The sequence below is a fragment of the Acipenser ruthenus genome, chromosome 18, assembly GCF_902713425.1.
Source record: "Acipenser ruthenus chromosome 18, fAciRut3.2 maternal haplotype, whole genome shotgun sequence".
Taxonomy (NCBI): domain Eukaryota; kingdom Metazoa; phylum Chordata; class Actinopteri; order Acipenseriformes; family Acipenseridae; genus Acipenser; species Acipenser ruthenus.
Genome location: NC_081206.1, coordinates 5,600,661 through 5,614,956, shown reverse-complemented (window position 1 = coordinate 5,614,956; position 14,296 = coordinate 5,600,661). Strand labels below are relative to the sequence as shown.

Sequence of the window (14,296 nt, the reverse complement as noted above, 5' to 3'; positions counted from 1 at the left end):
GCCGTAAGTGAAAACAGGAATGGTGCAATACCAGCTCCACATGGAAATCGCTCTTCGAGTTGAAAAAACAAAGACAAATCAAGCCAGAGGGCTGACAGAATGACATTGGGATTTCTGTCCCTACACTCCCAATCTCTGGAATTCCCTACGGAGTTAGATGTTGGGAATATGGCACCATTCAGGTGTTAAAAAAAAACTAGCCTTATCATTGCTCCCAGGGCTAAGCACTTGCTGTGGCTAGTGCTCTGTATCAGTGGTTTGATACCACATGATAAAGACTACTCATTAAAGGTCTTGTCCTCTTTTATTACATATGGTTTTTAGGTCATAAGTAAATTGAGTGCTACAATTATTCTAGTAATATTACAATGGGTAGAGTGGAGCTAAGTCTCTTCTATTGTAATTAAAGAGATTATTCTTGCTGACAAGCATATTGCAACTGTTATCAAGGGTGCAGTGTTAACAGCAGTCATGTGTTTTACTGGGAGCATTTATTTGAATCATTTTCTGGAGATAACCTGTGGTTAAATAACCTCTCTTGCATTACTCTACACACACTGCTCTAGTTGTATGGGCCTTGACCTTGCCTTTCTGTCTCTCCGTAGTTCTGCATTCCCTCTAGTATACCATGCTCAAAATCATGTTGGACTTGTCAGAAATGCTTTGCAATGATAGGAATTACAATTACAACGTTTGTCTGGAAGCATCAGGTGATCTCCACCTATTACGCATACTATTATCCTAGTTTACAGTACAGTAACTATTTGATGTGTTATAGTGCAGCACAGATTCACTGGTCCTTTGCATACTACATACTGTATTGGGGAGCGACAAAAGTAATACTTAAAAATGTACTTTCCAGATCACACAATTTAATGGTTAGGTCAGGGGAGACGGATATCCCTATTATAAGTGAATGATAAAAAAAATCTATTGTATTATAAGTTGTTTAGAGTTGTGCTGCGTTTGCCCTGAGAAATAAACAAGGATGCTTGGACTTGATGTGGATGTTATGCTTCGTTGATACTGTCAGTCTGGGACGTTCACTGTTAGGGAAACCCCTGGCCCCTCTTACCTTGACTGAGGAGCTGCAGGTTCCGCACCTCCTCTCGCACCTGCAGCTGCAGCACCTGCTGTAGGACCTCCTGCCGCAGAGTCTCCTGAACAATGCCCATGCGCTCCAGCTTCTCCCCGTTCAGTCTCAGGAGTGCTCGCCCTGGAAACGACACCAAACGCAGGGTGAGCAGGGGCTCCACACCAGGGGAGGTGCCCACTCCCTTCCACAAAGGGTAGCTACAGTACAGTGGTATGACGGTACCATTACATACATACAGTACCAGGAGTCACAATGGCATGAAACAATTACAGTGCGGTATGGTATCAGTACCAGTGTGCCACTGAATAGGGAACCTTTTTTTTTTTTAATAGCATAGCAATACAGGAATAGCATAGCAATACAGCAAAAGTCCAATAGAGCCGAGCACTATAAAGGCATAACATAAGCATGGGGAAAACAATTGCAATAAGACTGTTAATTGTAGCTGCAATTTATAACTAAAGGCAATTAGAATTAAATCTGAAAAGCTAGGAGTATTACCATTCCATTACCACGCAATTTAAGCAGCATGACAATGAAATCAAATTAAATTGCTGCTGCTGAAGTGTAAAACATTAAACAGGAAGCAAAAAAAGAATAAGCATTTCACTCTGACAGTGCTTTGTTTTAACTGCTCATGCAGACCCTTGTCCTTGAAACACAGGGGGAACAGAAGGATTTATCTTTAGGATGCATGAGCACTCTGAGGTCTATATTGTAATTACAGATATCAATCACAGCACTCATCTTTCATTCATTCCTGTATCTCACCTCTCCTTATAGCCAAACACACCGGCTGCCTGCGGGAGAAACCAATCATTTCCACTGATTGTCTTACAGCTGTGGCCAAAAGTTGTGCATACCCTAGAATTTTAGGATTTACTTATTAAAGTTATTTTTTAAAGTACTCTGCGGTAGTATACTTAGCATCCAAATGCTGCCTTACAAAGTAAGGCTAATTAAATAAAGTGATTAAATATCTAAATATTAAGTGACCTTGGCTTATGCAGCTTAAAAAGCAAAGCCATTACACAGCTGTTCAATGCACCTTGTGAGATGCAGCCATGATTTCCATTGCACTTTTACAATAATTTGTTCATGCTTCCTTCTTTCTCAGTCAGAGGCTAATACAACCTGACCCAGCTCATACTCAGCTCGTCTCATAGTATTTGATTCAAATCTAGCCAACGACCATTCCTACTGGGAAATCTCAATGTAAAGAATCAACCCATAGCTTCTGTTCACTGCTGCCATTGAGAAGGACAAGAAGCACTGTCTTAATGGCACAACTCAAAACACCTCAATGGAAAGTGTCGAGGCTCAGATTTCTCCCACAGCACCGAAACCTCTTGAGGATAAGTTCACGCAAACGTATTGATCCTTCAAAGTCATAGGATGAATCATCCTTTCATGATTTGATTTTATATTTTTGTCTGGAAAAAAAAATGTCATTGTCATATTCAATATTTAAAAGCCCACAGTTGGGCTAAAATTCCCCTGTGAGAAAGATTTCAAAAACCCATTTTGGCAGTTTGTTCCCATCCAACCTGCTTCTCTTCAATCAATCAACCAACCAACCAACCAATCAGTCAGTTAATCACTTCCTTTATTTAAAAGTTCTCATTTACAATGGTGACCTGACAAAGAAAGCACAAACCGCAGGAACAGCAACATAAAACAATACTGATGTAACAGAATACTACAGTACATACATTAAAACACAACACCAAAATAAGTCAAATAAAACAATTCCATCAGGAACAGATCCATTTTATGACTAAAAAAAGATCTGCTGCAGCCATTTCAAATGAGTATCTGCCGAAAGCAGATGAAACTCTTGGAACTGCCAATTTTATAAATGCAGCGGATCTAATCCAATAGTTTGAAGAAGAAAATGTCTTCTTACTGTCAAAGTCAGCTCTTCTACAGTTCAATGCTACACTGCCCCCAGCCCTTGAGTAAAACTGCTACTCCCACTCCACCAGCACAAACACATTGCCTGTCCGCTGTCAGGGAAAGGATTTACAGGACACACAGATGAAGGCCATTGCTGACAGCTTTTTATCTGTTTTGTTGGGGCTGATCTCAGAATCCACACAACCACAGCGCTGCTGCAGGGTCACGGAACAAGGCTGTAGTTATATATTGCAATTGGTGAAATATTTTGTATAATAAATGTAGGGGAAATTTATAAATTATGAATGTGACAACCCTATTTTTTCTGCTTCAATAAATCTATTTTTAGACCATGATGTCCCGTGAACTAAATACAGCCAATGCTGTCTCCAGATATGTTTTTTTTTTTTCAGAAACAAAGCTTTGAAAATCGAGCCTCTCGACTCCTGTGCTTCCCGTGAAGAGTCAGACTTTTGTTTTCTCCAGATTCTCGCCTTTATTGTTTCTCACTTACCTACCTCCTGTGATGCTTCTTTAGTTCACATCAACAGATTTTCAAATATGTCTTTCATTGCAAGCACCGGCACTTTGCTCCAACATTAACTCCCAGCAGTAGTGTGCAGGCTTTTTATACCACTTTCTAATGCATTCTCCATTGATGGAGCCAGTTCTGAACACTATTAAATCAATGTATTTACATATCAGTTTCTAAGTTTCTTCCATCATTAATATGCATGAAACTTGGAGTACAGAGGCCAAGGTTTTAAAATCCATATTGCTATTATTACCACCAGCAATATTGTCACTGGAAACTGCTTTCAATTGTTGAAGATCCTTTGTTTCTTTGTTTGTATGTTCAAGTGGGAATATGTCAATATTTCGCTATAAAGTGTTGTAGTTCAAAATGACTCTAATGTTCCTGCTGCAATCAGATCACGGGATCCAGTTAGCTAGTATTATATTTAAAATATTTGCAGCTCATTTAAGTGTAGAACTAAAAGATTCAGCACAATAAAGAGGGGGGAGGGGCGACAATACCTGGTAAGAACGCTCATAACATTTAAGAACGCTGTAAAGCATTGGTTGGCATTTCTTTCACTCAGCTGTTTAATAAAGGTGCTTGAAGACAGCGTGAGATGCGTTCTTTCTGCACAAACGTTGCCTGCAGTTGACATTGAGTGGCGATGATCTGGCTCTGGCTGTTTTACGTTTGCACCACGTTTAAATCACAGCTTCAAAAAGACTCGAGTGGAGCTTGCTGCTCAAAATTCAAAGTCCCTGCACTTAACAGAACAGCTCCCCGGACTCACTGCACACCCTCCATCACGACAAAAGGGGCAGTCATTCACTACACACGGGTCTCAGCATGAGTAGTGAAGGCAAGACATGAGCGGTACTTTCTAAAGCTACATCACCCAATGCTGATTTTCTTACACTACTGAATAAAACTGAATTCCATGGACCTTTTAAAATCTGGAATACAGGTTTACTGCATTTTCGCTGTAGAAAATAACACTTTTCATATCAGAATACTGGTATGGCATTATATATATATAAAAAAAAATCAAAAACAGCACATTCAAAATTCACCTGTAATTCAGGCCAGTATCCTAAGGGGAGATATCTAATTTTATATCCACCAGAGCACTGGAAACAGACAGAAGCCTATGCTGGCTAAAAACTCAATGTGCTGTGTATTTATAATCTGAATGCATCTCGCTATCTTTTTACTATCCTAATTCTTAACACAGTAAGCACGTTTAAAAAAAGAATAAAGCTTATGCAATGAACCCAAATCTGTTATCTGTACACCATTGCAATCTATCTGGACAGAAGCCTTTTTCTCTCCTCTAAATTCAATAGAACTGGTATGTTTTGACAGCTGAGTAATAGCATCTTCAAGATTAGTTTTTTTAAATGCTTTCAGCCAATGCAGAGAATTTGCACTTATGACAGCCCTTCTTTCAGTTTATAGACACATTTTTTTGTTTGCCAACCTGTCCCTTCACTTGACATCACGGTGCCCTGCATATTAATGGAAACAAACATCGCTTGACAGCAAGTTCTTTCCACAGGCTGCAGAACAGTGCAGAAATGTGGAGAAAGTGCATGAAATAATAAAAGCAGTAGGATTATTTCCAGGGTTTTCTTTAAACAGCTAATAATATAAGTTAAGGCTATATTCAGATTCATTATTCATGTAGGTATTAGGGTTATCATCCTATTACAAGACTAAAGGTAGTAAGATACCTTGCTCGCTGTATACAGAATGGACAGCAGGACAGTTTCCTCCATAAATCTCCAAATTCTGCAACACTCCGTGACTAAAGAATGCTGTAATGAAGTTTTAACACAATCGTAAAAGCGGTTCTCTACGTGTAATTAAAATGTCAGTGTGACATACAGTATGTAGGTGTGTAAAGTCAAATGGACGGACAGATTCTGATACTCTCAGTGACGTGTTCTTAGACTGTGCTGTGATGTGTTCATTGCCTACCTGTAATAGCGTGGTGTGAGAAGGCCTCTACGTAGGTCAAGTAGTTGTGTGGACAGTGCTTCTTCAGCCATTTGCAGACGTCCTGCTGTGTCCAGAGGACGACCGGTTTGGATAGACTGGTCAGCGTGGGGCTTGTGTGGTAGACACTGAACGCCTGACCCGATCTGATCTGAAACAAGATGAAATGAGAGTCGTGTTACAGAGGTGGAGTGTCTCATATATGGAAAATATCAGCTCTATAGATTTTGTTTTCCTGTAGCATTTTAACAAACCCAAATGCAAAAAACGATTATAAAATATTCCAGCTTAAATATGTGGCCAATGTCGCTTATTGTAGCAAAGTGGTTTTGAAGGGTATCTCATCTCATCTACATTTTCTGAATATTTTATTTCTTAACTGGTCAACACTCTGTTATGTGTGTTTTGTAGAACTCTTCATTGTAGATTCTTCTATCATTTACTAAGCTTATCAACTAATGTGGTTTTTCAACCACAGGTTAAAACAGAGCTGAATTTCTCAAATGTAGTGGTTTTAGGAATGTCCACTAGGGGGTGTAAAACTGTATTTTCTGCCCCTTTTGCCACTGTGGCGACTGCAAGTAAGTAAATGCAAAATCTCTGCACAAAGTCACAGTTTCAGAGGGGACAGAAATTACAGCTGCACACCCCTAGTGGTCAATTTTCCAAGTATCCTAGGCGTTTAGAAGCAGACCCTGAAGCTGAAAAAGGACACTTTGCTGGATTAGCCATTAAGCCTGGTGAATAATGACCTAAGCAGAAACAACAATAGAGAGAACAGGTACTGTAATACGATATCAAACAGGAAAGAAATTCAATATGGTCATCCTAAAGAAAATACATTGCTGATTCACTGCAGACCTCTTGCCATTGTATTGCTTTGTGTTTCGTAATGCCAAACAGAAAAAAACACCAGCAGTGACTCACAGGCACTCACATTTACTATCTTCAAACCATTCTCTTAAAAGCACGACTTTCAGCTCAGTGAGGAAGGTGAAAACAGCTCAGAGAACACCTCACTCGAGGGATTGTTCTGGCAAAGAGTCACCATCTCCAGCTACTTAACCAGTCACACTGACATTGAAATATCACCAAAAGACATCCACACAGATGGTATTCGTTGTGGGCTCTTGTTGTTCGTACTGTATATGCTATGGACCTATGCACGGTCATTTTGCAGAGTTCCCAACCCCAAGTAGAGTACTTTAGGTGGAATTTTAGCACTGCATTCCCCATGACTCACACTTTCAATGCAGTGTCATACAAATTACACTGTAGCGCTAATACTTGTAATCCTATTTGGAATTGCCTTTAAGAAAGATTTATCAGCAGGTATTAAATAAATCCGTTCATTAATGTGTTGATTTCAAACCAAGAAAAGCTGTCCTTCCCTCGCCTGTACAACTGAGTACCAATCAATGGCAATTAGCTTCTGCATTGAGGGTTTTAAAAGCCGATTGGAATCCAGTAATATATGCACTTAGCATACAAAGAGATTGTGAGGATGGAACACTGTATTTAACATCGATTTTCCTGATCATGTCATTAAATAATGGAATACAAGTTTGAGCTCAGTGTAGTTTTTCTGAACTCAGTTAGTAATTCTTTGTACATCTTCTCACAATGTAACTGAGGGCTGTTTCATATTGTAGGTACTCCATCGTAAGGTGCTGTGCTCTGTCTTCTCCCACTGAACACAGGTCCCATTACCTATCCCCTCCTGAGACCTTCAGCGACACCTGCCACTAAACATGTAGCTACTGCTCTTTAAATAGGCTGCTCATATTGAATTTGCTTCCAGGATTTTAATTCCCAAATAGTGCTCTTTCATTTCAAGGACAGACGGTTTTTGCTCTGTTGCTTCTCCTCACTGAAATGAATGTTGTCCTAAACCTGAAAACCAAGCTGAAATGCAAGATAGTTCTGGCTTTTCTGTGTCCAACAAGTGTTTGCCTGATGATCCAAGGCAAAACAGGCTAAGCATTGCACAAAGAGATATTGTATTTAAAGTGTCTACTAATGAATATGCTATACAGTATCAAAAAAGTATATGGTACTGCAATGGATTACCAGCGTGTATTGTGAGTTATTATCATTGTGATAATATCAGTATGCCAGCATGTGATAATAATAACACTGTGGTAGCATTCTTTCAATGGCAACCACCATTGTCTACCATGTCCCTTCCAAAGCCAGTGCAGTACCACTGAATTGACATTTAAGACCCCAAGGTAAGGAATCTGATTTTCTATTGACTTATATTGACATATTGAATCCAGGTGAAGCAAAGCACTCTCACCTGATTCTTTCTGCGCTTACTAAATATGAAAGCCTCAATGCTAACATTAATTTACCGAGCGCGAGGAACCTTCATTTTAAAACGTGACAGGATTATGATTACATTTTGACACTAATAATAACAAATCACCTGACTTCAACACTATCGCCTGGAAAGAAAGAAAATGTCAAAGAAAGGGGGAGTTTCTCAACACTAATGGATTCCTGATTAATGGAGCTTGTCAGCATCCTCAATGAGATTTAATTAGCAATTAGCAACAGCATGGTTGGATTGGGGGGGGTTGGGGGTTATGATACAGCGATAGACTTGTGCTGCTCTGAATAGAGTGAGTTTATACCACTGCCTCACAAAGCGATAGGGCTGGCAGTTTATTTATTCACTTTGTGTCTGCAGCACAGGTACATCATAATAGTGCAAGCACTAATACAAAGAGAGAATACACCATACTCAATAACTAACAATAGAACAATAAAGCCATTCCAAACAATTGCGATAGGGCTGGGAGTTCAATAAAGTTCACAGCTGTTTACACAGATCTGCCTCTGAAAAACCGGTCAAGCAGTTTGGGTAACACTGTATATCTAGTGTTGACAGTTCAAATGCGATTCCATATTAACTACAGTACCCAGAATGCAATATATCGTGTCTTTCTGAACTCAAAATGAACTCCATATATCCAGAAGGATTTCTTTTATGAACTCAAGATCCATTTAAGCTGTCAGTGCGTGTCGAGTTAGGGATGTTTTAAAAGTAGGTTGATTAAACAATAGGCAACACAAGAAGCCTACTCTAAAATGAACTCCTCTGAAATAGGCATTTCTCTTGAAGCAATCTGTTTCTTGAGAGTGACAAACTAAAGCTGGGAAGCAGTGAACGGAGTGGGCACATGTTCTTTGTAAGGAAGCTACATTGCACATTAATAGGCCATCTGCTTTTTTTTCTGTGGGCAGCAATGTTTCTTTAGGGTTTATTCATATGTAATTATTTAGGGTTTGAAGTTACAGAGAAGGTTTTTTAGTCAACTGGTTTAGGGTCAAAGGACCTTGTTATATAATCGGTTTACAATTTTCAATAATTCTGTTCCCAGGACTACATGGGTTGTGCTGTACTCTGTATAGTGAAATAGCGGTAGGAGAGGATGCAGTAACAGCTAAGTGTCATTCAAGTCACAAGAAGCAAACTAATTGGATTAGCTAAATTCTTTGTATCGATCACAATATGCAAATACGATTGTGAAGAACAGCCGTGACAGTGTTTCTAGTTACAAGGTTTAGTGCAAGCAGCAGGATTGCATATTCACTGTTTTTATAAGTTGTATGTGGCCTTATTTCTGTATATGTGTGTACAGTCTAATGGTAGTGTAGATAGACTCAGAAACTGCTTATAATGACTCTTACCTGGGGAGTCAAGGAAACTATCCCCTTTGACCCAGACAGACCTGTCATTTTTCAGTCAGTACATTAACTTTTGTCTACTTCACCCAATTACGTACTGTCTTCCCTTAGAATTCTGACAGTTTTGATGTTATGGATGATAACATATTTTAAACATCTTGAGTAGTTTTTGAATTAAGCAACATTTGGGGCAGTTTGGTAGCCCCTTATAAACAAACAAACAAACAAACAAAAAATCCTTCACAGTCTTTGTATCAATAATAAAAGATGTTGTGATTTTCAATAATAAATCATACACTACACAGTAGGTTTTTTTTTTGTTGATGGGACCTAGAATCCGTTTACAGACCCAACAAATAACAGGACAATGTCAACGCCCTGGATGAGAGGAAAATATTCTTCCACTCGGCTTTTAAAACAGTCAATGCGGAACTTAATTGCCATTGATGGGTACTCAATTGTAAAGGTGAGGGAAGGACATATTTTCTTATTTTAAAATCAACGCATTAATGAATGGGTTTATTTAATACCTTCTGATAAATACCTTTTACAGACAATTGCAATCAAGGGTGCAAGTGTCAGCACACAGCTAATAATGATAATAACTAGTCTGTAGGATTGCAGACACACTAGTTTACCTAATGATGCAGTGCTTTTTCATATTGGTCAGGGTAATCACGGCCTAGTCTCTGTATGGTTCCAAAGTCCAGTCTTTAACACTTAAGAGCTGTCATGTCAGAAGCCTTGTCTGTCACCTATTTAAAAAGCCCTGCTGCTCACGTCCCAGCCTCCTAGTTTTTGTTCTGTTTCCTGCAGCGAGAGCCGAATGCAAAGCAGGGCTTGTACAGCTCTCAGCAATGACCTTGATGAAAAGCCTGCAGGACTTGAGGCATGAGTCGGGCTCTTTACTCAGGGTCACAGAGGAGCTCATTCAGGATTAGCCAGTCCGCATCGTTTTTTTTTAATCCCTCCAGCGCTCTGAAGGTGTTGTTGGCGGGTACACCAGGCTGGCCTATTAGCTTCTAAAGGAAACAACAGAAGTAATTAATAACTGGCAAGTTATTGTTCCTTTTTATCTATTATTGTTTGTATTTTCCCTGTGATTAATCCAGACATCTAAGAACAGCAGCACATAAGCATGGCAGGGTCCACCATGGTAAAGAACAGAGACGGTAAAAGCAAAATGACATGCACATTTACCATGGTCAACTTTTATAAGGGAGTAGAAGAATGGCAAGCACTCACCCAACGCTAGCAATCATGCTTTCATGTTTTATTGACAAAAATTCATTTCGCTAGAAGATTCAAGAGCTGAATACAATGCCAGGTGAAAGCAAACGGCATGGTTTTTTAAAAAAATGGGCAATTGGAAATTCATTTTTTACACTGATATATTTAATAATGTCAATGAAACACATTATGAATACATAATTATTTGTAGCGATATGTTATCCTAAATTACTTAATGTGGTGATTTTATTGATGTTACTGTTAGATCAATTTACATGACTATTCATTTAATAATGTGTGTTAATTTTAATAAATGCTGATGAAGGCCTGTGGCCGCCATGCATTTGCTTTGGCCTCGAATTTTCCCTTTTTTTGTATTCAGCTCTTGTTTTGAATCTTCAAGCAAAATGAAGTTCTGTAAATAAAACATGAACACATGATTGCTCGTGTGTGGTGAGTGCATGGCATTTTTTAGACTTCTTCATTAACATCTTGCGCCTTTAGCACCTCAAAAAAAACTAACTTTGCATACAATTTTTACAGCGTGCTTTATCTTTTAACTATCCAACTTTTATAAGGTGTCTGTAGAAGTCAAAGTAATTTTTTTTTTAAATCAAAGAAAATATTTTAAACCACAAAAGAAAGCAAATTATAATATGCAGCTATGGGTTTGAAACACAAATGGAGCCTTTGTCAACAAGCCTTTCTAGCTTAGAGCAGCTCCCTTTCTGTCTCTGTATGTCCCAGCTTTGCACTATGGCTAATTAAGTATCCAGTCACTGTCTCATTTGAGGGCTGATTGGCAATTCACACACAGTTTGAAACTCTATGATGTGCACGAAGCGCATTGCTTCAGCACAGGTATCCAACTCAACTGGCACAAGCCTGTGTGTATATTGGACTCATTGAGAGAGGCAAGAAGATGAAAATCAGTTTTGAATGATGTCTCTACCAGACACCATTATAAAACACATTATATATTTGTGACAGTTATTTGTAGTGGAAAGCCATTTATACAGTAGAGGAGAATATTCTTCCAATCAGCTTTTAAAACACTCAATGCGGAAGTTAATTGCCATTGATTGGTACTCAATTGAAAACGTGTTTTGACACCAACTCGCCAGTGAATGGATTTATTTAATACTAGCCGATAAATACTTCTCAAAGAGAATAATGAGTTTAAGTAATAAGTTTCTGCACACCACTACTGATATGGTATGAAATGCACTGTAAAACCATGTTAAAGTGGACTAAATCATCATGGCTGAGCAGACCAACTTTCTGTGCCCAGTTTTGGAATCTGAATGCTCCCAATCACAGGACCTCTTTGAAAGTGCAATTGTCAGGGTAATTGGTCATTCTGACCTCAAGCTGGGACACTGCTGGCCCCTTCCGAAATGCAAAAACTCCATTAACCCATCTGGTAAGGTCTGGTTTAATCTAAAACCAGAACCACAGGATGCCTGTGAAGACTTGAGAATTCTTTTATTTTATTTTATTTTATTTTTGAGGGCTCAGTCAGGGCTTAATTAAAATGAGTTGGATGGTTCTTCACATCCTGATTCCTTCTTTAACAAACCTGTTTTTCCGCAGGGGTCAGCAGCAACCTGCCGAGGTAATGAGAAAACTAAAACAAATCAAAGACTAATCTTTCTAGGCCAGTGCCTTTGCAATTCAAATAGGGGTTTGCAGTCATGACTAGCGCCAGCTGCATGCAAAGTAGTGTCAGAGTTTGCTGCAGTTTATTTATTTTTATTTAGGCTAAGGATTTGGTCAGTTGCTTCTTATGGTGAACAAATACTTCTTAAACTGAGAATCAATATTGAATATTATTACTTTATAACATGAATTCCTTATTTACAGGCATTCATTTTAAAGTATGACTTTGACAGCTTAAGTCTAGGTCTTGTTTTTGCATTGTAAAGTGTGCACATTACAAAGGAACTTAAGGCTCTTATCAGACCTGCCAGGTGGCGATTAAACCTGGCTGGATAAAGACACATTCAGTGCAGGGGACAGTCCACACCCACCGCCTGGAGTGCACAGCAGGGAAGAGATACAGTTCAAGCTAAATGTAAAACACCTTTCAGAACCTGTCAGTCATGGGTTGGGAGGTTCTCCTCTATGAGACTTTACCAGAAATAGTCTGGTGGTGTGAATCTGCATTATCTCATCCAACACCAGCTCAGAATCCATGTGTAATCTTTTCATACTGATGTGAAACAAGGAAACCCAGATAACGAATCTCTCTGGGAGTACTTAAAAAGCACACAACGGATAGTGTACCCTGCTTCCATTGTCATGCACTACCTCTCTATGTTCTGATTCTGTTTTTCAAAAAGCCACCGTTTCAATTGAAGTTTATGCACTGTAATGCCTCCAGATGAACCAGGTCATCATCCCCAGAGAACTGAGTTGCATTAGACTCAAAGTGTGTACTGTTGTGGGATTATGCTGTGGTCAAGAAATGGGGTTAACTGCACCTTTTAAAATACACAGCATCCTGGAACAAGATTGAACTTTCGTTTCTTAACATGAGTCTTTTAGCATCTTGAAAATTGTTATAAAACGGATTGCCTTGTCAATATTTCTCTTATAACAGACTCAATGTAACTTTGCATGGATGTGGTAGTGAGTGATTATGTAAGCACTGGAACATTTACACTTGGCTGCCAATCAGTTTATGGCATCTCTATTTACACAGTTTATTACTCTGACCTTTTTAGCTGAATTGTGCAAGTCCTGGGGAAATATCATATACAAACACACAGCCTTCAATTACCCGTGCATGTCCTTGTGCTTAACAGTACTCCACAATCACAGAGTTGTTCATACAGTGCTTGTAAAGCTGCATTATGCATATTTTTATATTAAATGTACTTTATATTTCGCCAATTTTGCACGCCCATGTAACTGAAGGGGTGTCTACACTAAGGTAAAACTACATTTTAAAAGAGGTTTTTTAATTTTTTTTTATTCTACACTAGCTTCAGTTCTATGACATTATATTTCATGTATCAAATGCCTAGATTCAGACACACTTACTGTTTCGGTCCAATTGGGATAGATATGGCAGTTATTTTCTGAATGTATTTTGGCTTGACCATTATTTCTGAAAGCTAGCTTTGTGTATCCAAAACTAAAAATGAAGGACATGTTGTTCTGTTATCTTGTAAAGGCAAGGCAGAGTGCAAATGTTGTTCTGGCTTTAATACATGAAATAACCACCAGGAAGAAATCCCATAACTATGACCTCTGACAAGCAGAGAAACTGAACGACAACCTATTAAATATAAAGAAACAAGCCAGTCATTCGGTAACAATGGCCTGTATATGCATTTTAATTCATGTCAATAGCAGAGAGATTCAATTGGTCATATAATACCTATATAAACATAATACTTAATAATGCATTTTAGACTGTACTAAACTATTTTAACTGCATAAAACTATGCATATATCTGTTATTACAAAATAAAAATAAAAACTTTTAAAAACATTTTTTCGGCTTATTTGATAATGGAGGTATGCAAAGCAGGTTTTTTAAAAAAATCACATGAAAAGATGGCCTTACTTTTATACATACAGTGAATTAAGTATGTTTTTACAATTGTAATTTCAAACCTCTATACTGTCAGTCTTAAAAGATACATTCACAACAGTTTGGAATAAAACCCAAACCACATTGGAAATGCAAGGGTATTTTTAGTGGAATAAATAGCACTCCCACAGTTGAACCTTTAAAGATGAACATTTCCATGACTTTCAGACAATATCTAACCCATCTGCTCAATCACTGTAAAGAAATTCCCGTCTGTATAAAGCAACTCTTTGAATGTTCGGTACAAAGTCAGAGAGAGCCTCTC

The 14,296-nt window shown here is 38.5% G+C and overlaps 1 protein-coding gene across 1 annotated transcript in view; it reads right to left on the bottom strand.

Annotated features, from left to right (window-relative positions):
• Positions 1-14,296, bottom strand: part of LOC131698590 (sterile alpha motif domain-containing protein 10-like) — a 33,535-nt gene that overhangs the window by 5,516 nt on the left and 13,723 nt on the right. The window contains exons 3-4 of the mRNA XM_058990963.1: positions 5,490-5,658; positions 1,076-1,216 (exon numbers count right to left, since the gene is read on the bottom strand). Coding sequence (XP_058846946.1) covers positions 1,076-1,216; positions 5,490-5,658 — 310 coding nt within the window. The remainder of the gene's footprint in view (positions 1-1,075; positions 1,217-5,489; positions 5,659-14,296) is intronic.